Source organism: Ctenopharyngodon idella, chromosome 10 (assembly GCF_019924925.1).
Source record: "Ctenopharyngodon idella isolate HZGC_01 chromosome 10, HZGC01, whole genome shotgun sequence".
Classification (NCBI taxonomy): Eukaryota; Metazoa; Chordata; class Actinopteri; order Cypriniformes; family Xenocyprididae; genus Ctenopharyngodon; species Ctenopharyngodon idella.
In genome coordinates this window covers 43,249,575-43,274,655 of record NC_067229.1, presented here as the reverse complement: position 1 = coordinate 43,274,655, position 25,081 = coordinate 43,249,575, and the positions used below count along the sequence as shown (strand labels likewise).

At 38.3% G+C, this 25,081-nt stretch overlaps 1 protein-coding gene across 2 annotated transcripts in view; it reads right to left on the bottom strand.

Moving 5' to 3' along the window:
- Positions 1-25,081, bottom strand: part of kirrel3a (kirre like nephrin family adhesion molecule 3a) — a 169,239-nt gene that overhangs the window by 45,727 nt on the left and 98,431 nt on the right. For both annotated transcript variants that reach the window (XM_051910726.1, XM_051910728.1), the window contains exons 2-4: positions 23,474-23,623; positions 15,167-15,316; positions 4,480-4,637 (exon numbers count right to left, since the gene is read on the bottom strand). In XM_051910726.1, coding sequence (XP_051766686.1) covers positions 4,480-4,637; positions 15,167-15,316; positions 23,474-23,623 — 458 coding nt within the window. The remainder of the gene's footprint in view (positions 1-4,479; positions 4,638-15,166; positions 15,317-23,473; positions 23,624-25,081) is intronic.

Below are 25,081 nucleotides of genomic sequence, written 5' to 3'. Positions count from 1 at the left end.
AAAACCATCTGTCCTCAGACACACACACATATGTATATATATCTAACTGTTCTCGGTAAAAAATCAAACTGTACTTCATTCATCTTCGGAACACAAATTAAGATATTTTTCATAAAATCCAATGGCTCAGTGAGGCCTGCATCGCCAGCAAGACAGTTAACACTTTCAATGCCCAGAAAGCTACTAAAGACATATTTAAAACAGTTCATGTGACTACTGTGGTTCAACCTTAATGTTATGAAGCGAAGAGAATACTTTTTGTGCACCAAAAAAACAAAATAGCGACTTTATGACAATATCTAGTGATGGGCGATTTCAAAACACTGCTTCATGAAGCTTTGAAGCTTTACGAATCTTTTGTTTCGAATCAGTGGTTCAGAGCGCGTATCAAGTCATGCCCCCCAGTGGTGAACCACTGAAATTTTGAAACAATTATCATGTAACGAAGCCTCGTTTACTGAAATCACGTGACTTTGGCGCTCCGAACCACTGATTTGAAACAAAAGAATCGTAAAGCTTAATGAAGCAGTGTTTTGAAATCGCCCATCACTAGATATTGTCATAAAGTCGTTATTTTGTTTTTTTGGCACACAAAAAGTATTCTCGTTGCTTCATAACATTAAGAATGAACCACTGTAATCACATGAACTGTTTTAAATACGTCTTTAGTAGCTTTCTGGGCATTGAAAGTGTTAATTGCCTTGCTGGCAATGCAGGCCTCACTGAGCCATCGGATTTGATCAAAAATATCTTAATTTTTTCCAAAGATGAACGAAGCTCTTACGGGTGTGAAACGACATGAGGGTGAGCAAATAATGACAGAATCCTTTTTTCCCTGAACATAGAACACACCAAACTGTCCCGAAATCATGACCCTAAAACTGTGATAAAAACCGTTGCACCCCTAATATATATATATATATATATAAGATATATCTCCGCTTATTTGATGTAGTTCCTATTAGTAGCAGCACCAAAATAACAAAACAGCTACTGCACACATCCTGTATGAGTGTGTGATTAAATGCATTATGGTTATTTTGACAACGCTGTTGATTTTCTGTCTGACTGTGGTGACAATTCAATAGATGAAGCTGAAAATCAGTGTGAAACCATCCTGTAATCTCAATTCATCCTTAATCATGTTGACACACTGAGTTGCATCAAGGAAAAACACACATTTACTGTGAAAACGGAAGAAGCAGGAGGTTGAACCAGCACCTCTGAACATGTTTAACAGATTAATCCAAAATAATTCCTCTGTACATTCCTCTGTTCAGTTCTGCAGGCTGTTTTGTCCCAGCACTCAAGAATCAGCTGTTTACATGATTCCCGTTTTCATTAAAACAACCGATTTGTCTCTCATCTAATATCCAGTTTACTCTGGAATGACTTTTGAGACGTGAATAGCTTTGTTTTTATTCGTCTCATGGAGGTACTCGATCATTTCAGAAGCATTTAAAAGAGTCTCCCAAGTGTAGAACAGATTTGAAAGCAGTACTTCTGTTGGAAAAAAAAGAGGTAACCTGTCTAGCTTGCTTGTGTCTAAATTAGGCCTGGTTAATTAATGAAGGGACTCTCTCCAGTAGGTGCTGAGGGGTTCGGCTTACTCAAAATGAGCAGATTACGCTCTCCAATCATAGTACGAGCAGCCCTTTAAACACATTTCCTGCTCTCTCAATTTCCTCCCTAAAGCCGACCAACTGAGCAAATTGCTGAGGAACACATTCATAATGGAGTGCTGGAATGTCTTCCCATTATGACATATTTAAAGCACTGCATTACAGCTTCACTTTGCCCCAAGGATTAAATTAAAAATTAGTCCTCACTTGTCATTAATTTGACAGAGCTGAGCGTTTCGAGGACACGCAGTCAGGCGGAGTGCAGGATTTCATAAGACACTCTTTTTTTTTGACGTGTGAAAGAGGGCTAATATTGAAAATATCAACTGTAGTCAAAAAATACTGTCACAGACTGTGTCTCAAAACCTAGTAGGCTGTTCACCTATGCAGCATTTTTGGGTGCCGAAGAAAAGCATGAACATTCAAATAGAATTGAAAGTTTTCAGACAGCATCCTTGGGGAACGTAAGTACATTTAAATACTGTATTCTTGGCACACTGAAACATTCAAGTTATGTTTCAATCATCATGTTTTTGGGCATCACATGCACATAGCTGAAACAAAATGTTTAAGAGAGCTTATTTGGCTATTACAGGAGTGTTTGGTTTGTTTAAACTGAATCTACAATGCTCAAGATAGCATTTTTTGGGCATCGCATGTGCATTTAAAATGAACCAAAACATTTGATCCTTCACAGAAGCATTTCAATGTTCAAACTAAATCTAAAACATTCATTACAATGTTTTTGGGCATCATAGATCATTCACTTTGGTATAAAACACTCGGTACAGCCTTTTTGTCTATTACTTGCATGCTTGAATGCTTGAATCAAAAATTTGAAACGCTTTTGAGCATCAGATGCACTGAATTTCACTTTGAAATGAAACACTCAAGACAGCATTTTTGGACATCATAGAAGTGCTTGAACATTCAAAATGGATCAAAATGTTTGTATGTTCAAATGTTTTAATGTTAAAATCAAACAGTTTGAGTGTTTTGGCCATTGTATACACTGAAAAAAAATAATGTGTAGGATTTACTTGATAAAATCCTCGTAACAATTTGCACAAAAACACATATTTTAAGTAAATTTTACTGCTACCACTCTGTACAAATTACCAGTTATTATCAAGTAAAATCTACTTACTATTGAACTTAACATTCATAAAGAAATTAAGTAAATATTACTTAATTACATTTAATTTATTTAATTTATTTTTTACATATAGAATTAAGTCAAATCTAAGTTAAGTAAATTTAACAAATAAGTAACTTATAATAAAGTTTACTCGGCAATAGCCTACTTTTTACTCAAATAATAACACTGAACTAAACCATGCTTTTAAAGTCTATGCTTTACTTAGAAACATCTAAGTAAATAATACAATATATATCGTGTAGACACCATATCTACATATAACTGGGGTGTTCAGACTCAGTCCTGTAGGGCCACTGTCCTGCAGAGTTTAGCTTTAACCCCAATAAAACACACCTGAACTTGCTAATCAAGGTCTAAATAGGCATACTAGAAACTTACAGGCAGGTGTTTTGGAGCTGGTTGGAGCAAAACTCTGCAGGACAGTGGCCCTCCAGGACCGAGTCTGGTCACCCATGACATAACAGAAGTAATGCCGCACTCATCCGAACACAGAGGCTTCAATACTTGGTACACAATACACAATGACAGTAACATTTGATAGATCATTTTTGAGTATGAACGTGTCATTTTGAGTAGAAAATGAACTCCAGATGTCACAAAATCGCAAGTTACTAAGCCTAAAGCAATAAAACAGTGTAAATACAGCTGGAAAGCAGCAAAAAAAAAAAAAAAAATTCATGCCCCAGTGCATGATGGGAACACCAGTATCAGAAAAGTTTTTTTTTTTGTAACACTCAATAAAGTGCAGTTTTGAGCATCATATAATTGTTTGAATTGATTAAAAAAAAAGTGAAACAGCTATTAGGAATAAATTGCACATTTGAACCGAATCAAAACGTGAGACAGCTTTTTTAGGCAATAACATTTTTGGCCATCATCCATTAAAATGACTGACAAGTTCGCTCTATAAGCATATTGTGGCTTTTTTTGTACTGTCGAGACACACGCAAACACTATACGAATGTAGCCGTCATTCCTGCTGTTCATATTAATTCAAGCGCACCTTCTCTGTATCTCCCAGGACTGTCTAGTAGGCTAACAGTGTCGAGACACATAACACTATATGAATGATATAATGCAGCAAGAGCGGGAATCAAGGCTTCATCAGGACAGCATTCTTGCAGACTTGCACGGATAAGCACGACTACACAACATTTTAAGATGAAGAGGCGCTTTTTGGTTTTTAACTGCAGTAACTAATGTGCACACTCAGAGAATCATAATGCATTTTATATAACACATTTCCCACTATGAAATATGATATCGTTTGGGTCGTTGGTCCGCAGGGTCGGATTTCTTTCACACCACAAGCGTACCGTTCCAGAGTTCGTTTGCAATCGGGCCGAGACCACCTCGTTCAGGTGGTCTCGGAGCGATTGTTTTGGTGCGGGTCCGAGCGCGATTGCCGTGTTCACATATGGCTAAATGAACCGAGTCAAGGGAGAAAACGCACCAGGTTCCGAAACAAACGCTCAGGTGTGAAAGCACCCTTCAACTGGCATTTTTGGGCATAATAGGTGAATTTAAACATTCAATTTGAAATTAAACACTTTTTCGAGCATCAGAGGTGAATTCAATCGAACATTTGAACACATATATGATGCCTAAAATAATTTTGAGACACAGGCTGTGGTTCCATCGTGTTTCTGTATTGCGTTCTGTTGTTAAAAAGCTGCCAGCAGCAATGATCTGCCGTACCTTGGTGTACGCCGCACTGTTCAGCACCTCTCCGTTACGGATCCAGATGATGGAGGCGGCCGGTTTGGCATTGTCAGCATGGCAGGTGAGGTTTAGCGAGTCTCCTGCACGCAAGCTCACCACAGGTGCTCCGATTATCACAGGGTCATCAGGGGGAACTGGAAAAAAAATCAGAGGGAAGTTTATCCTCTTGTATCACAAACAATGGCACATAGCAAAAGAGAGAAAGAGAAAAATGGAAGGATGAGTCAAAAAACTGTTTCTGAATAGCACTGATTGCAGTTCTCTTTTTAAACAGCTCTGATCAGCCTGCTTCTCACTCAGACTCAGGTAAATTATTGATTGGGCACTCAGCTCATTAGGGAGCATATCTAGGGCAAGTCTAAATCAAAGGCAACAAGCAGCTGCTACATCCTGAGTGCTCCAGAGAGACAGCGATGGAGGGAGAGAGGGCAGTAAGACGTGAGAAGAGGAGGGACTATTTGAAGATGCCAGAACGGGCCAGCTTGGGGGTGGTTGTTGTTGGGGAAGGTCCCAGAGATGCTGACTTTATTAATAAGGAAGCTGAGACCCCATTACTCACATCTTACTGATTAGACTTCAGCCAGCTTTTACTCTCGCTGAGATTTCTGGCCAATCAGACGGCACACACAAGTTTGAGCAACTGGGTACCTCAAGATGCCATGGTAACAGCGAAGTTTAGGGTGCAAAGGGGACGTTCTGAACATGTTTCTCCACGAAAGGGAAGTCTCTGAACGGTTATATGGAGGACACTGGACATCTTCCCTTCAGATCTCTCTGTGTAGCACAGCAGACCGTGGAGATTTGGCCCTCGCGCTACACGATGATCTCAGAGCACGGAGTCCTGTGTGATTTGTTAGCTGGTATTTCTTCCCTGGAACCAATCAAGTCTCCCTCCGGCTTGAAAAATCATACGGTTCTCAGAACGAATGAATAGTTTTTCCCTTCTGCCTCTGTGTATAAAGGCCACAGCCACATCTAGTTGTCAGCGCAGTTTGGAGAAGGAGAGAAATAGAGAGAGTGGGAGAGATTAGAGAAAGAGAGAGATAAAGAAAGAATGAGGAAAAATGAAAAGTAGAAAACTGATTCGGTCTGTCGTGATGGAAAAGTAAATCTGTTTAAGTGTGCGGCCACACAGGCAGCTCAAATAGTATAAATAGATATACAAATTATGTAAACCAAAAATTATATACAGTAAACAATAGATATACATTTCAGTTTAAATCTTTGGGGTGAGTAAAATTTATATTTTTATTAAAGATTTATTTATTTTTTTTTTTTATTCAGCAAGGATGCATTAAATTGATGAAAAGTGACAGGAAAGACATTTATAATATTCCAAAAAATGTCTTTTTCAAATAAATGCTGTTCTTTCTGACTTTCTATTAATTAAACAATCCTGTATGTATCACGGTTTCCACAAAAATATTAAGCTGTTTTCAACATTGAATATATTTTAATCTATAATATATAATAATCTCTGAAGGATCATGTGACACTAAAGACTGGAGTAATCATGCTGAAAACTCAGCTTTGCCATCATAGGAATAAATTACATTTTAAAATGTATGAAAATAGAAAACTGTAATATTATTCCACAATATTACTGTTTTTACTGTATTTTTCATCAAATAAATGCAGCCTTGATTAGCATAAGAGACTTCTTTCAAAACCATTAAAAAATCTTACCAACCCCAAACTTTTGGTTGGTTCGATGGATGGACGGACGGACGGACAGACGGACAGACGGACAGACGGACAGACGGACAGACAGACAGACAGACAGACAGATAGATAGACAGATAGATGAATAACAGTAATAGTGATTCTTCCTTACTACTAAAACAAACATAGAAAACTGGAATGAATCCCTTTGCCACATTTAAATTAGTGACAGATAATGCAAAGTACTTCCATCCACTCAGAATCCACTCTCATTTCCAGGAGCAATTATAGTCAGTGTCATATTCCTTTCTCCATCTGGACATCAAAGCCATCCTTAACAGCTTGTTTTAACGCCTAAGTGCTTTGCCTGTTTAGAGCAAACTCATTCGTTTTTTTTTTTTTTTTTTTTTTTTTTTCTCCAAGTGAAACAAACATAGCTTACAATTGCATGCTGGGATTGTTTTCCAGGACTGATAGACCAGAGGCTAAGTGTATGCAAATGAGCACAACAGTTAAGTCAATCAGTCTGTCTGCTCAAGTTTCATTTATTGATGGGGTTGAATTAGAGCGCGAGAGAGAGAGCTTCCTAAGCTGGCACTGCAGTCCAACATTCAAGTCCAGAATTCCAGAAAGCTAAGTGCCAATATATTATGGTGTGAATTCACACACTGGCATTTCCAAGTAGCTTTGGATAGCATCCCATGACTCTCCATGTGGCACGGATCCCAGACGGTTCATGCTCTCCTTTTGAGCGCCAAAAACTGGCATGACCACGTTAAACCTTCTTGTGACCACCATGTTTGCAAATATGCCCTGGTGCGACGCTTTCCAAAGCCGGAACCTTAACGCGGCCAATCATCTTCTTTGTGTTGAGCCGGTCAACACGATGGATTAATCATCCCGCCGTAATTGCTGTTCAGAGTGGGGAGAAACTCTCACATGGAGCCTAACGAACAGCCAGGACTGAATTACTTCTGTCTCTGCCCTCTTGATACACCGGGCCCTTGAGACACCTCGAGTCATTCAGCATGTGGAAGGAGAAAAATGGAGCAATTTCATTTTGGAAACAAGAGAGAAGGGGCATTCTGGGAAATGTGACCTATTTTGTAATGTACCTGGATTCGGTCTTACATCTGGAGATGTCTCTCTCTCCCTTCTTGTTCCCTCTCTCCGTCTTTCTCTCGCAGGAATTGGTAGCACGGTGGATTAATCACTTTCATCCTGAGTTTAGCTGCTGTACCACACAGCGGCACACAGCCTTTAGCAATTATCCCTTCTTCTTTTTTTTCCAGGTGTATTAACTAAAAATACTCACGGAGGGTCACGATAAAGACCCTTTAAACAGAAGCAGATGTGATCTTTCCACCAGTAAATATTTATTTGAATTAAAGCATCTGAAGTGAAATATTCTCCTGTGTTGTTTGAAACTGCGCTCTTGTTGATCAGATAATGATGGCACATTGTTTCACCTTAAAACCTTTTGAAAGTTCCTGCTGAAGGCCAGTTTGTTAACAAAGGGGGCACTTAGACTCAAATGAACTGGAAATCCAATTAAAATCGAATAAAGAAGGTGAAATAACATTTTAAAAAGTTAAAATGTTAACACAATTAAGGGCAGTGAATGTTAAATCCAGGACTATTTTTTACATAATTAATGAAAACTGCTTTACATTTAGGAGAAGTAAACTAACCTTGAAACAAACGTTCAACAACATCAAATAAAATAAAAAGTGCAGCGATAATGTTGACTAAACAGCACAATGGCCAAACGGCCTTGCAGCACTCAACTGTCTATTTGTTTTGTAATAGAAATCATTGTCTTACATCCTTCTGTCAGCTTATCAATGTGAGAACATCCGACTGACCTTGTGCCTGTTTTTAAATTGCAAACAGTTTGCTCTATTTAAAGGAAACAGCCTCAAGTGAAACTTTTCAGATACACATTTGTTCACAAATATCTGTGCAAGAAAACAAAATGTTGTATTGCAGGACTCCATAGATGCTGATCTGTTCCTTTTAATACTAAAAGCTTTGGCCAATGCCTCAGATAATTGACAATCTATATTTTCTTAATTTCAGTTAACACTAGTTCTGTCATTTCACATTAATATGTCTTAATTATCGTATAAAGACAGGCTGCCATGTATTGAGCTAAATCTATCGAGGAGGCGATGAATATTAAAGTTCAATTAAGCTTTAGGTTCAGCGTGTTTGTTCTTCCGTTATGACATGAATAGTGAGTATAAATAAATAAATAGATGTCTGCTTGATGAGCTTTAACTACAGGGTGCCATTATTGACAGAAGCGCTGAATTGAGAGCGAACGATTTATCCCACTCCTTCTGCTCGAGTTCTCTTTAAAGCATCTCTGGGAGGGAAGGCATGTCACTGAGACGCCTGATGCTCAGAAAACAGGGAGGACACCCAAAAAAACACTGCAGAATGTACAGAGATGACATGCATGGACAAGTGGCCCACACCAGAGAGCCCTTTGGCCTGAACAGACCAGTGAACAGCAGCGCTCTGCTCTAATCAGAACTCACTGTCCCGCTCCACATGCCCTGTGGGAGCTCTACAGTACAGGAGGAGCCTGTCACACTGCAGTTTTACTTTCCTGTTACTCCCTATGATATTGCAATGTGATCTTAATTTCAGTCAGATGGCATTTGTATTCAAAGTGTAGTTGTTTAGACACTGATACTGACGAATGGACAGCTTTTAAAACACAAATCCTTTTTGAATATGTACAATTTTAGAGATGTAAAGTTGTTCAAATGTTTAATATTGTTTACCCAGACTTAAAATGCACACTACCATTCAAAGGTTTGTGGTCAGTAAAACTGTTCTCCTTTTGAAAGAATCAATAAATGATATTTTAAAATATATTAAAATAGAGAACAATTACTTTAAATTGTAATAATATTTCACTATATTACTGTTTTTACTGTAGTACTCAAATAAAATGCAGCCTTGGTGAACAAAAGGGACTTAACAAAAAGGGATCTTGCTGACCCCCAAATTTTGAATGGTAGTGAATATGTACGCACTTTACATACAGATATTAAATCATAAAGAGGAGATCAATTTGGAGTTACAGAAAAAGCTTTTGGTTTCATGAATGAATCTGTTTTCATCCAGGAACAAAACAGGCTTTATAAGTGAGTCACTGAAAGACTGACTCACTCATGAATACAACGAATCAATAACTCACAAGTGACTCTTTATGAGTGAGCCAATAAATCAGTGATTCACTCATAAATGCAGATTCCTTTCAGTAATCTGTGTTTATGAACAAACTGGATGAGTGTATGATTCAACAACTCATTCACAAAGACAGTCACTTGTTTAGTTCTTGAATTAATCAGTGCTTTTGAGTGAATCATTTGAGTAAGTGATTCAAATGACTCACTCATAATGGAGTAATTTGTTGCCACCTCCTAGCATGATGTAACTTGCAGAAAGAGTCAATTTCCACGTACAAGTGGAGTGATAAAAACAGTCAAGTGGAACGCCACACCAAGTAAACACAAAGAACTGAACTAACTCCTGAATAAATGAAAATTTTGTTTAAATTCTTGGTCCCACTTTATATTAGGTGGCCTTAACTACTATGTTCTTACAATTAAATTAATCATCAGATACAATGCACTGATGTGTACATACATGTTTTTACATTGTACTTATATTTTAAAAATGCCTGCATGTAATTACATCTGTAATTAATTTCTGTAATTATAATTACATTGTTACATGTATAATTACAGTGTTGACCCATCCCTTACACCTTAACCCACCCTTAAACCTACCCATACCACCAAACCTGTCCCCAGCTTTACCTGTATCCCACCTCAATAGCAGCAAAAGTGATTTGCAATACAATATGAACACAATAAGTATATTGTAATTATTTTTTGATGTAAGTACATAGTAGTTAAGGCCACCTAATCTAAAGTGGGACCAAATTCTTAAATGGCCAATTTAATTTACTCCCCAAATCCTATTGTTACTCACATTTAGTGTTAGCAAGTTAATTTTAGACATTGCATTTATCTCAGCTGCAGTTAGAAGTTTTGCACCTACGTCACATTAGTGAGAATTTTCATTCTGCTGTGACACACAAGCATGACATACCTGTCTGTGAATTCACATTTCTCTGAGATGCAGATGTTGCTGCATGCCTACTGCCTATTCAACAAAGTGTGACGTTCGAAAGGAGGACCAGCTGTTGCAAACTTCAATAAATTTGTAAAAATTCATAACACTAACTGCACTTGCAGACTGAGGTGATAATTCTTACATTGAAAACCAAGAGAACTTTGTAATTGGGGGGTGGGGGGGATTGAACAATGGCATTTGGCTGTTATTCAGATTGAGACCTGTATCTGTAAACTCTGCATTTTCAATTTCATCACATCATTGTTTGCTTTCTCTTTTCTCAATCTGGCTGCGATGTGACTTTTTGCGGCCAACGCTGGCACTGACATTAACATAAGGAGACGGGGAGCATATTTGGTCAGAGCTAGGCGAGTTAGCTTGCTGTGCAAGGGTGAGAAACCCATAAAAAAAGGAAAAAGACAATAACACATCTTTTCGCCGACTTTCCATTCTAGTTTTCTGAGAATCAAGTGATGATCCCTGACTGGTGTCTTATCCACAAAGAAGAGAAACAGAATAGCCTCTTTGCTTTGAAAGACTACACGTAATTGCCGTCTCCTCTCATTAGGACTGATGTTTGTCTCCCTCTGGGACAGGTTAACATGGCTTGTTCAACAAGCTCTTAAGGCAGAGGATAACATCTTGTACAAAGCTTTAATCCACTAGCTTTTCTCCTACTACTAGTCTGAGAAATCCACACTTAGACCTAATTAATGTGACATGACTGCAAAATTAGATTTCAAGGTAAAGAACACCAAAATGAGAGTTTTAGTCCATCTACACTACCATTCAAAAGTTTTGGGTCTGTTTTTGAAAGAAGTCTGCATTTACAGCATCATTACTCCAGTCTTCTGTGTCACATGATCCTTCAGAAATCATTCTAATATACTGATTTGCCACTTAAGAAACATTTCTTATTATTATCAGTAAATAAACAAGTAAATAAACAATGTACATGATAATCAAAACACTCTGATCATGAGCAGAAAACAAAGTTAACTAGTAATTTCAAAGTTTTGTTGTCTTTCCTTGTTTCCTTTCCCCAATTATAACATTGTTCATTATGAAATGCTCTTAACATGCTGATAAATAATGCTAAATAGTCTTGTCAAAAACTTGGATTCTTGATTTCTGCAGTGTTTTAGTAAAATCAATCTAATTTGCGGTTCACTGTGTTTTTGCTACTGCTACTAAAATAACCATGTCATCTGCAGCTCTTAAATGTGGTGCTTTAGCAAGAGAGAGGAGCAATGCGCACAGAGCGGAAAGGGCTTGAATCAAGCATGTTTGGCTCTAGATATAAATATTAGAGGATATAGCAGCAAGATGATCATTACCATAAATGACCAAACGCTTGTGGTGTGAACCTCACCGTTGTTTTGAAGCACTGCTCACTTTAAACTGTAGAAATGATAAAATGGAGCTACTGTGTCATTATGTCTTTATGTCCGGTTGGTACCAAGCCAGGGTCTGGAACTGGACCGTGGTCACTATTTGAGGACCCCTGCACTTCACAGACACAAGAAGTTATGGTCCCACTTTATATTAAGTGGCCTTAATTACTATGTACATTTAAATTAATCATTTGATACAATGCACTTATTGTGTACATACATGTTTTTACATTGCACTTATATTTTAAAAATACCTGCATGTAATTACATCTGTAATTAATTTCTGTAGTTACATTTATAATTACACTGTTGACCCATCCCTTACACCTTAACCCACCCTTAAACCTACCCATACAACCAAAGCTTTCCCTAACCTTACCCGTATCCCACCTCAATAGCAGCAAAAGTGTTTTGCAATTCAATATGAACACAATAAGTACATTCTACTTATTTTTTGGTGTAAGTACATAGTAGTTAAGGCCACCTAATATAAAGTGGGACCGAAGTTATTTTCAAACTTTGAAATAACCAATGGATTGTTTCTAATAAGTCTAGAAAAAGTAATTGGGGTCAATTCTGCTTGTATGTTGACTTTAAGAGAGTGTGACACATTGAATGAACTGTACTTTTGTTCCGCATAGCCTGTTTTCATTCGCATCAAATCGCATCAAGAAGGAAAGAAAGCTTCTAATTAAGTCTGAAAGCAGCTGAATCGCACAAGCCTCTTTAACTCTGAAGACAATGAGCAGAACAAATGCTGAGAGCTTAGAGAAACACTGCAGTGGCTCTTTTTAAACAATAGTGACCTTTGGAAGTGGCTCGGGTTTCTCTCCACGGTTCACTGAGTTGCTGCGCCGCGGCTCTCGCTTTCTCTCCAGCTCCTCGGCTTGGCTTTAGGGGAATTCCTTGGATCTAATTAGCCTCAGGGGTCCTTCTTCAGCAATGTGTACCAACCCCATCTCATGTCTTATTCAGCAGCCTGGCCACCAAAAGCAAACTGGGTTACCCCACAACTCTCTTTCGGATGTTCAAAGTTCAAATGTCACTTCGGTAGGTCAGCCGCCCTCCCGCTGCTGAGTGTGTGCTTGTGTAATTGCAAAATCGCACGTCCCAAACAGAGAAAATTGTTCGAGAGCCTTAATGCGAAGCTGTGCCACAAGAAAATAATAAAAGAAAGTGTGAATATATATATTAGGGATGTAACGGTACATGTATTCGTCCTAAACCATACGGCAGGACGTCACGGTTCGGTTCATGCAGTTTGACAACAAATACAATCAGTCGCAGATGATTAACACTCCAATCCAGAAGGGGGCGCGCACGGTAATACAACGCTGTCTGCTCACCGCCACAACAGGAAAAAGAGCAGAAGAAGAACAGCGTATACGCAAATGACTTGAGCTCTTGAAAACAAAGTCCACTAGGTAATGCGCACGTGTCGAATGCGTCTTTCTGCGATCATGGCGGAGGAGAATACTTTGAAAGGCTCGCACACTCTGTGCATGAAACGAAGCAGAACATGGAAAATTAAGTATAGGAGGGTTGGGCTTAAGCTTTGAATGTTTAAATATAGTTTAAGCGGAGCAAATTGTAACACTCCTAATGCACACGTTTTATTTTTCATTATTCCGTGTATTTTGTACTTTTATAACACAAGATGCTTTTCAGTTTTGTAGCTGATTGTGACCAAATACCTTTTGTTTTTTATCTGCCCTGCAAAAAATATGACCTATGCAAGAGTGCAATCTGTTTACTGCTAGAGCTTAATATACTAAGGGAGGCTGTACTGTACCAGCTAGGGGACTAAATGCTTTTAGGTGGAACAAATTGTGATTTGTACTACTGTCTGTTCAAATAAATGAAAAGAAACCTAGCATTGTGGATTCATTCCTTTGTCCGGTAACACTTTAGTTTAGGGCCCAATTCTCACTATGAACTTGCTGCTTATTAGCATGCAAATTTCTAGGATATTTGCTGTTTATTAGTACTTAAAAAGCAGATATTAATGCTTTATTCTGCATAACCATATTCTACTTACCATAATCCTACCCAATACCTAAAATTAACAACTACCTTAAGCAGAAATTAGGGGTTTATTGAGGCAAAAGTCATAGTGAATAGTTAGTTAATAGAGAGAATTGAACCCTAAACTAAAGTGTGACCATTTTTCCTATTGTACCGAAATCGTACTGAACCGTGAAAATTGTTGTGAAAATTAGACATGGACTTGGAAAAAAAGAAAGTGCAAACTCACTCTGAATTTGCATGATGGCTTCGCGAGGACCGGAGAAGCCATTTAGAGGGCCGATACGCACCGGCGTAGCACAATTTGAGACCCAAGCATATTAATGCATCGCAACGGAGCCCTGGACTCATGCCCAAACGCCGGGCTTCAAAGTCAGGAAAAATCCTCCACAGCTATTTTTCTCAGTAAGTGACAAAGACAGGTTTGAGACTTCACAGGCGAGGGATCCAATCAGGTTACAAAGACCACTCTGAATCTCGTTTGTCAGGAGAAAGATAGAGAGAGCGAACGAAAGAAACGGCACGTCTGATTGTGGTCACGGGCCGTCGTCCCCCCCGGGAGGGAAGTGACAGGGGATTGACGGTGACGGAGTCCCTACATGAGGTTCATTACCTCGCTCAGGAGCCGCTTGTGGTTTTGTATGCAACTTTTCAGAAGTAAGCCAGTTTGTGTGGGATTACATGTCAGGCTAATGGCTCTGCCCTGGGGAGCATGATGATTTGTCTCTGCTGCCACCGGACCAGCAAAAAATAAAAACAAATGAGCGGCCTCTCATCTATAATTAATCATTTTAATGGACCTAGAATTGCCGGCATCTTCACTCGGCTTTAAGCATCTAGACTCAGATTACTGGTTTAAAACGCTGTTACTTCGAGGCCGGCGTAATGAACTTATTCCTCTGGAATATATCATAGTTTTAACAAAGGAAAGAAAGAAATCAATAATGATAATCAGGCCAAGCTGGGCTGCCCAGGAGCTAAGCTGACGCAATGCATTTGTGTCAGGGCCTCTATCGATCGCAAACATATCTAATGTGTCTTATTAAAGCTGATTAGCCCTGATTTCAGAATATCACACATTTATCTGACTCAGAGATTGACTTTGTTCTTGTCTACATTCACAGTATTGCAGAGGCGGTGCTTTTTTTGTGCTTTCTCGTTCTCAGGGCCTCGCTTTCTTTACTCTTTCAGTGCTCGAGTGCTATTCTAGTTAAAGTATGTATTGATTTGTCTCATTGTCTGTCGGTTCATCCATCAATCCATCTATCCACCCTCATCTAAAAACAGGCTCCTACTGAAAAGAGAACCAAAAAGTGAACCACAGAACTTGCTTGTAATTTAACCTATCCGTCCATCCGTCCGTGTAATCTATCTATCTGTCTGTCTGTCCATCTCATTTTTGGAAGGTTCTGGAAGGTGACACTGACCCAGAACAGTGAGCCGAGCAGGTCGAGATCTGCTAGCAACCTGGATGGCTTGACACTCAAAGCTGCCGTCATCGACCAATTCCGTCCTCTGGATCAGTAGGTGATATTCTCCTTTGCTGTGGTCCCCAATCACGTCATAGCGTGGATAACCTGAAACACAAGTTCTTAGGTTTAACATTAAACAATCAAACACAAAAAACATTTTAGCATAAAAAGATCCTCTACTTTCCAAGCACTAAAATGTCTGCCCTCGAGCTCTTAAGTTACCCTGAGCATATTTGTTATCTGAAAGATCCAGTTTTTCTGTATGTTCATTGTGAATTTTGTTGCATTTTACTTTTTGTGCTGTAGCATTGTTAAAGGGATAGTTCACCCAAAAATGAAAATTTGATGTTTATCTGCTTACCCCCAGGGCATCCAAGATGTAGGTGACTTTGTTTCTTAAGTAGAACACAAATGATGATTTTTAACTCCAACCGTTGCAGTCTTCAGTCGTCAGTCATATAATGCATGTCAATGGTAACAAAATGTATAAGAGTAAAAAAAACATGCACAGACAAATCCAAATTAAACCCTGCGGCTTGTGATGACACATTGATGTCCTAAGACATGAAACAATCGGTTTGTGCGAGAAACTGAACAGTATTTATATCATTTTTTACCTCTAATACACTACTATGTCCAACTGCCTTGAGCGCGTGCACGGCATCCAGTGCGTGAGGTGTGTACGCGCTCTCGCGTAGTTTAAACGTGGTGTCTGTAGTACAACAGTTATTATACAAATGGAAGTAAACCACTAAAAACCATGGATTTATTACATCAAAACTTAATTTTATTTTGTTACTTTTCATAAGGGAAGCTTTACAAATAAAAAGGACACATACAAAGATCTTGTTCACATACCTCAGTTGGATGTGGAAAAACTATAGGCACAGCTGATGGTTTAAAGGGTTAGTTCACCCAAAAATGAAAATAATGTCATTTATTACTCACCCTCATGCCATTCCACACCCGTAAGACCTTTGTTAATCTTCGCTAAACCATTGCTGGCTATGCAGGCCTCACTGAGCCATCAGATTTCAACAAAAATATCTTAATTTGTGTTCCGAAGATGAATGAAGGTCTTACGGGTGTGGAACGGCATGAGGGTGAGTAATTAATGACAGAATTTTCATTTTTGGGTGAACTGACCCTTTAAGTCATACGTGATCCTCTCCTGGGTATGTAAAATCATCAGGGGAAAAATGATCGCTGCAGACCGTCATGTCTTAGGACATCAATGTGTCATCACGAGCTGCAGGGTTTAATTTGGATTTGTCTGTGCATGTTTTTTTTTACTTTCATACATTTTGTTACCATTGACATGCATTATACGACTGACAGACTGCAACGGTTGGAGTTAAAAATCATCATTTGTGTTCTACTAAAGAATCAAAGTCACCTACATCTTGGATGCCCTGGGGGTAAGCAGATAAACATTAAATTTTCATTTTTGGGTGAACTATCCCTTTAAATTCTATGAAAGTTGCAGGAATGGGTAAAATATTGGAAACATACAAAAAGACCAATAGTTTACTGCACAATAAGAAACGGGACCCATTCTGAGTTGGCCTTGAATGATCTCCAGTCATATTTACTCCAGTCATGAAAAGAAAAACGTAACAAAATACACTCTGTGGTATGACTGGAATTAAACTTTGCAACATGAACACACAACATGCACCTTGACTTCCAACATGAAGTGTTCACAGATTAAACCATTTTTTAACAGTTGATATCAAGAGAGCAGGTTTGTTTTTGGTATTGTTTTTTTGTTTTTTGTTTTTTTTAAAGAAATGAATGCTTTTATTCAGCAAGGATGCATTTAAGTGATCAAAAGGCATTTACAATGTTACAACAACAACAAAAAAATCCTGAGGATCACGGTTTCCACAAAAATATTAAGAATTTGATAATAATAATAAATGTTTCTTGAGCTAATATTAGAATCATTTCTGAAGGATCATGTGACACTGAAGACTGGAGTAATGATGCTGAAAATTCAGCTTTGCCATCACAGGAATAAATTACATTTTATGATATACCAAAATAGAAAACAGCTATTAAATTGCTATAATATTTCACAGTATTACTGTTTTGACTGTATTTTTGATCAAATAAATGCCGCCTAGGTGAGCAGAAGAGGCTTATTTCAAATTTTTGAGCGGTAGTGTGTGTTATAATATAATTCAATCATGAAAAGGAAATGCATGTAATCTGCTAAAATGTGTAGTTACACAATATTTATTAAAAACTGCAAAAATAATAATAAATATAGCTGTGAGGAGCAATTATCGGGGTTCAAGCGCTTTAAGGCCTTTAAACACATGAGTAAAAAGGTATTATGTTTTAATTAGCAAGCCTGTAGCCATCTCGATCATAGATGGAAAAGACCGTTTACAGTAAATACAGGCAATTTACCATAGGAAATATATGGTTTATAAAGCTTTTTAACACTTCGCCCCCTTGGAATTATAAGGTTCTATCTACATTCTGAGCAGTTTAAGATATTGAGCTTCATAGTTTTTGCATTCCATTCAACTTTGTAGATAGAACCTTTTTGTTTTCTGAAAAAAAGAAAAAATTCAAAAATGTACACAACATTAAAAAAACATCACATAATGTAAATAAGTTGTCACAGAAGAATATGTGAATAGCTCAATTTTGACAAAAATGTCAGATAGAACCTTATAATTCCAAGGGGACAACTTATCGAGGTTGAGCCAAAAAAAACCTACGACTAGTTCGCCAAAGTTGTTTTTGAAATAATCTCCAATATTTAACAAAGGATTCGATGGACAGTGGCGGTCCTAGATGCAAAGTTGCTCAGAATGAGGGTGTGGTATGAATGTTGTGGGCGTGTGCAAAAAATCTATACAAAATCCTTTACCCATGTGAAAAACGTGAAGGCGCTCCCCCGTTGGCCAATTTCTTTTGAATTTCTCACAGACCTCTAAGTCCATGAGTCAAACAGGCCCAGTGAGTTTCCTTCTGATCGGCCTCCGTTAACCTTTTCTGATAGCTGCTCAAACCTCATTGGCCGATGGTGACCATGTTTTTTGAGATACGTCAATGTCCTCATAGACACCTCAGACGAAGACACTGCATGCCCATTTTAAAGTAAATCGGACTAACTGTGAAGTAGTTATAGCCGTTTTCATAACGGTTTCATGTTATGACGCCACCAAGTGGCCAGTCGCCATGTCCTTTTTCACGCGACCATGGAATGAGCTCTTACATAAGTTTGCTGAGTTTGGTGAAAATATCTCATTCCATTCACGAGTTATAGCCATTTTATTAAAAGTGGGTCCACCCACTTTGAACATTTTGGCGGCCCTTAGGGACCCTGAATGGAAATTTCAACTTTTTTTATATAATTATTGACAATCAGACTCCAGAGAATCTCGCTGCACTGGTTTGGTTCCGATCGGGCCAAAAAACTAGGACTAGTTCACAAAAGTAGGGTTTTCAAAACATCCAAAATACCTGAAAATTTCGCCAAGGGATTCTGAGGCATGCAGTTTGTCCATCTTGAGCCAAGGATTCCAGCGACATAAGACAATTGAGTCTACACCTAACGGTTTAGGAGTTTTAAGTGATTTTGTACTTTTCACCGCTGTAGCGCCCCTGTCAGGCCGATCGGGGCAAGCCTTGGTGACGTAGGCGGTGTGAGTACTACCAGCCCTCAAAATTTCAAGTCTCTACAACTTACAATTTGGTCTCCCCGATCACTTTTAGGGGATCATGGAAAATGTAACAATTACAATAGGGTTTCAGCGCTACATGCTTGAACCCATAAAAAATATTTATATAGTATATATCTTATGCAACTGTTCTGATGATGTAAAGCTAAAAAAAACTTATACACGGCCTTTAGGGTAAAAAAAAATTCTACAAAAGTGTAAAATAAGGCATCTTGAATAAATGATGAATGGTGCCTTTGTAGCTTGAAAAAATTGGAACAACAAAATTGCTACATGATATCCTACTCAAGACAGATGTCTCATTTTTAGTTAATCTGCTCATATCAGCAAACAGATCACAGCCCCAAGCACGTTTAAATCCGAACATGATCTTGTAAACAGTTATCATGGCGTGTCTCTGAAACCCTGGTGATCCTTTATATTAAAGACTGTTTGGCTGTCCTGTGCTATCTGGTAATAAGCCTGTATTAGGAATCGATAGTGTCATTACTGCCTTCAGGTTTCCTGCCACTGGATCTTCTTTTGCCTTTTATTTAAGAGCTGTTTTCATTAGGGATTATTGAGGCATACAGGCGCCTCAATAAAGCTCTGATGAATTCCCCAATATGCTTGACTGGACGGCTTCAGACAATGGCTGTCAATTAGAAGAAACAATGTGAAATGACCCTATTAAAGGTAATGAATCCCACCGAAATGGATTCGGCTTCATGTCGGATCAATAGAAGCTGCGATAGAGAGCTGGGACATGGATTTATCACACTGTGGGCATCTCACTGACACTCCAATGGATGGAAGCACGCTTGAAACTTGGCTGAAAGCAGGCAGATCAAAGCTTGGAGCGAGGGAACGTGAAAGCTGAAGGGGGAGAGATACACGGAGAGGCATCCTAATCAAGCGTTATGTTAGCTTCAGTCTCTCTGACACAAAATCTGTAACTTCTCAAGCTTTGAGGACACTCGCCCCGAAAAGATATAGATATCTATGTCACATTGATCGCAGGATGTGTCATTTCATCAGTGTGAAACTGCAGGTGATAAAGCATCAGACAGATTTTACGAAAACCCGATAACAACTTGTAAAAATCCACAAATTGCTTCATGTTTCAAACAATCAGCAGGCTTAGAGCTGCTCTGAACATATATATGATATCCATTCACGTCAGTGCTCTAGTTCATTTTAGTTCATTTTACACTTTAGTGAGTGACGTTTTCGCATCCGCTTTGAAGCGAGACTTTGTCCAGTTGCCATTGCTGGTTAAGTATCACAGCTCTGTACTCGATTATACTATGGTACAATGATATCCAGGAGTCCCTGGACACTTATAAAAGCTCAGAGAAAGACAGACGCAGTGGAAAGGAAAGAAAAACCCTGAGAGGCTCAATTAAAGAGCTCCGTCCATGACTAAATGCTGCCTAGGGCCATGGCTAAAAATGACTAACTTCTGGAGAAACCCATGTCCGAAATTGAAATCCTTTCTTGGTAAAGTATATAGTTTAAAATCACACATCACGAGAGGACTAAATGAGGCTGCAGCTAAAGGCCCAATTTTCAGATATTAATTGCCCTGTTTCTTGAAGTGCGTACATGAACGCAATCAGCAACTATTGTTAGCAATAATGACCCCTTGATTCAGCAGTTATGCGTAACGTTAGCTATAAGGGATCTGATCGCTGTAACTTTGAGTTAGATATGAGAATAAATTGTTGAATTATGCTTCGTTAGACAATAAATATTTCAAAGAGCTAATAAGTTCAACTTCAAGTGAGCTGAAGCAAATTTGGAAGCGACATTCAGCAAATTAAAGCTTTATCGACGAATGTACAATGAATCTGAATGAGACCAAAGTTTGTTTGGCATTTTGTCTTTAATCTGATGGTCCACTGAAAATAAAACAGTCAGTACATGTGGCGCACTGAAGAAAGTGAGTCTGGTAATCATATCTGATTTGTTTGTGATTTACAAAACAAGCCAATCTGACTTTGCAAACCTAAACCTAAAGGTTGTCCTTGCATAAGCGAGAAGTTTTGAGAACATTTCAATCCGTTCGAACAAATTAATTTGTAAAGCTCATCGTGTGAATGTAAAACAGCTGCACTTGCTGCACGTCTCTCTGGGGTTCTGCGGATGATGAAGTGTTTGCCTTAATTAATAATAGAAATGCAATTAATTCTCGATTGTTGCTTTGCTTTGCTCAGTCTGACGGTACTTTTGACAGCCACTTTCTGAAACTAACAGGAAAACCTTCACAACAATCAGGAAAAGTTAGTGGGGGAAAAAACTGCAAAGCTGCTCTGTATTGTCAGGGGAAGCATTCACAACCTGACAGAATGGGCTGTAGTGGCTGTTATGCCTTACTGAAAAAAAGACTAGACAAAGAAATATCTGAGGTATTTAGCATCTCTGTAATAATACAGACAGATCCAGCAGAGACACGTGGCTGTTTTGTGCAGGAAATGTCTTGACAGGTTAGGGTTAAGGTTAGAGCAAAGCAAACAAATGTTTCACATATTAATGTCAATTTTAAATAAATCATATATATATATATATATATGTTTTTTGTCCAAAGGCCTTAATAATAATAATAAAAAAACAAAGACATCCAAAGTATGTAAGGAAGTACAACTAAATCTCTTTTATTGAATCCAAAAGGTTTAATTACATTTTGCGACATATAAAGGTATTTTAAAGATTTTGAAGTGTTAAAAGGTTATTCGGTTTAACCGTCTAAAGGCCAATACAGCCATTTCATTTGTGATTAAAATATCTTAAAATGTATGCATATAGGCATGATTTTATAACATCATATATCAACATAGTGCAAAATGGTATTAAAATTATGTGTAGAAGTCGTTGCTTGGTTATGAGAAAGAATGTCCAGAAAATTAATTTCATTGATGTCATTCGGAGTAACCAATATAAAGGGACCATTTTGGATCATGCGTTCAATCATATGACAGGATGTGACAGCATTCAGACACCTGCAAAGGACCACATGGTCGTGAAGCAAAGTAATTAACTCTCTCTTAACTATTTGAAAAATTAATGTTTTTACTTGCTCATACGCATCTCCTGAAACATCAGGTCATTCGGTACAACCGCTATAAAACATGGAAAATGTTGTAATATTTTAAAAACTTGTACTAAATATAAAATGTTTGATTGCCCTTTTGCTAGCTAGCTAGATATCAGCCTGTTAGCATTGTTTGAAAATGTCGTCATTCAGTATAACCAAAAGTGTCATTCGGTAAAACCGAAATTTTGGTTAAACCAAATATCTTTTTTGGTGACAAATTTTGTCTCACAGCAGCCACAGAGCGAACGCTCAGAGTAATGTTATAACATAATTTTCAACACGCTCAAATGTATCTAATATGATAAACAGAGCTGTGTTACCTCATACTCATGACCGGAAAAGCGGAAGCAGCGCCGGCGACTGTGGCATAATAAAAGTTCCGCTGCTCATGGCGTGTCTTGCGCAATCGCTCCAGCGGCCTCGTTCAGCTCCCACAATACTCGATCCTGCTCTGCTTCATACTACAGTAACGTTAATAATCGCATTCATGAACATGATTTCTTCCTGAGTCCTATCCTGATTATTTCCGCCGGCTGTGAGGTGAAGACCACATGTCCCAAGATTCCGCGTTCAAACTTGGTGTCATCAAGCTACTGTTTTGAACAGGCCTCTAGCGACCTCTAGTGAACAGAAAATCTTACATATTGCACCTTTAAAATAGAAAACAGTTATTTGTAAAAAAAAAAAAAACCTCACAATATTACTGTCTTATTGTAATTATGATCAAATAAATGCAGCCTTGGTAAGCATAAAAGAGACTTCTTTCAAAAACAAAAAAAAATTGTACAGATTCCAAGATTTTGAATGGTAGCGTAAATTAATTTTTAAAACAGAGGTTTTATTTTTTTTTTAACAAAAATGTTTATTACACCTTAACAGATATTGTTTTCATATCAAGCTCTAAATAAATTCATCTCATGGAAAATTTGAAAGCCAAGTTTTTCCCCTACAATGAGAGTGCATGAGATCAGAAAAGATTTTAGTTCATAACTGATATAATTTTAAGTCTATACTTTATAGCCATTGATTGTAGGCTACTTTATATATACTTTGTAATTATAAATTGCAATTATATTAAATTATAAATTAACTGCAATTATGTAATCAACCAACTGCACACATGTGGATGACCGTGTATGCAAGCAACTGATAAATTAGAATCAGAATCAGAATCAGAAAGAGCTTTATTGCCAGGTATGTTTACACATACTAGGAATTTGTTTTAGTGACAGAAGCTCCACAGTGCAACAGAGTGACAGCGACAAGACAAGACACAGATAATAAAAAGAATAAAAGAATAATATACAAATATACAAGATAGACAAAGTGCAAAAAAAGCAAAAAACAATATATAATATAGACAATTTGTATGTACAGTTATGATGTGTGCAAAGCACACATCATAACTGACCTCTAAGGAATAAGACATTAGAGGTCAAGTTATTTCACCACAGGTTAGGCTATGAAACAGACCGCAGCAAAATCTCTTACCTGACAGGTCCCGGTTGACCCCTAGAGCGAGACCGTCTTTGACCCACAGCACCATGCCATGATATCCAGTGATGGAGCACGGCAGGGTCACGGGTTGCCCGGCCACTACCACCAAGTCATGGGGCTGCTGGATGAACACAACAGAGCTTCCTAAAACAGAGAGGAAAGAGAGAAAGAATAAATGAGGGAGGTCACAATTATAAATCATAAAAATACAATTTGTCAAAGCTCACTGCCCCTGCCAGAGGATTTACAAAAAACAGCCTTTTACTTCAGAATCATTATTATGGCTCTAGTAAATCTACTCCAACCCCCAAAACTCACTTTGAAGAATAAATCTATAAATTTCAACTTTATGTCACTGGAATCCTTAATAAAGTGCACTGACACACAGAAGTACGAGTAGGTGCCTTACAGTTAGTAAAGCTGAACATGACACTGCTGAGATCCATAAGACTGCAGCATCTGCACCATAAATCAACTCGCGGCTCGCAGCCGAAGCTCCTCAAACTCCGCTCTCACTCCTAGAAACTCAGCTTAGCAGGCAAAATAACTTTCCTGACGTCTAACACCGCCAGTGCTGGATGACAGGCACAGGAGTGCTCTGGAACGGCCGCTCGCAGACGGCTGTTCACCTTGAAGTCTAATAGAATGAGCTGCAAATGAAGAAGTGCCCTGAAGGTACGCAGTCTTCAATACGAGAGGTGAGAGTACATGTTACCCTTCTCATTAAATTTCAGAGAGAGACAGACTGAGTTATTTTTGCCGTTCGGAAAAGCGGATAACAGTGTCGATAGAAAGCGAATATGTATTTCTCTGAGAATATATAAACAGAAGATTCTCTGAGAGAAAAAAAAAAAACATCTCGCCCTTTCAAGCCGCTTTCCCTCACCTTTTTTGGTCTTTTAATGTGAAAACAGTTGACACATCAGAGAAACGGAGGAGCCCCGTGCGTCTCCCGAGACCACTTTGGTCGATTTTTGTCTTAAATTCAATAAAGTGCAGCTCTGCGAGGTGCATCTTTCATAAATAGCGCTCGGCCTTCCACTGATGTGGCAGGATTTCTGCGGGACGACGCTGTAACACAGCCGAGATGCCAAGCTTATTGTTCTCTCTGTATGCTGCTGTCTAATTTTGCTGTTTAAAGTTAACACCAATTCTCACACATGACCTTAGTTCTGTTAAAGTACAAAAAAACATTAACGCTTAGCATTAAAACTTACTTCTTTTGTTTGTCTAAGCATGTTGAAGATGATGAAGGGTGTTTATATAGCATAGCGTACAGGATTTTTGCTCCTTTATAATAGAGTTCTCAGTTATGTGTCATTTAAATAGCACATTTGTTTCTGAGGTTTCACCTGATATTTCTTGGCAGCAATAAAAATAGACACAGATGAGACACTTACTGTCACACAATAATAGCAGAGAGCTTTAAAATCATGGTGGATAGCATAGAGTTACCTGAAAAATGTTCTTAATGAAATGTGGGGGTCAGAAAGATTTTTCTTTTCTTTTTTTTTTTTCCTTTTTCTTTCTTTTTTTGAAAGAAATAAACACTTTGATTCAGCAAGGAGACATGAAATTGATGAAATTGATCAAAAGTGACAG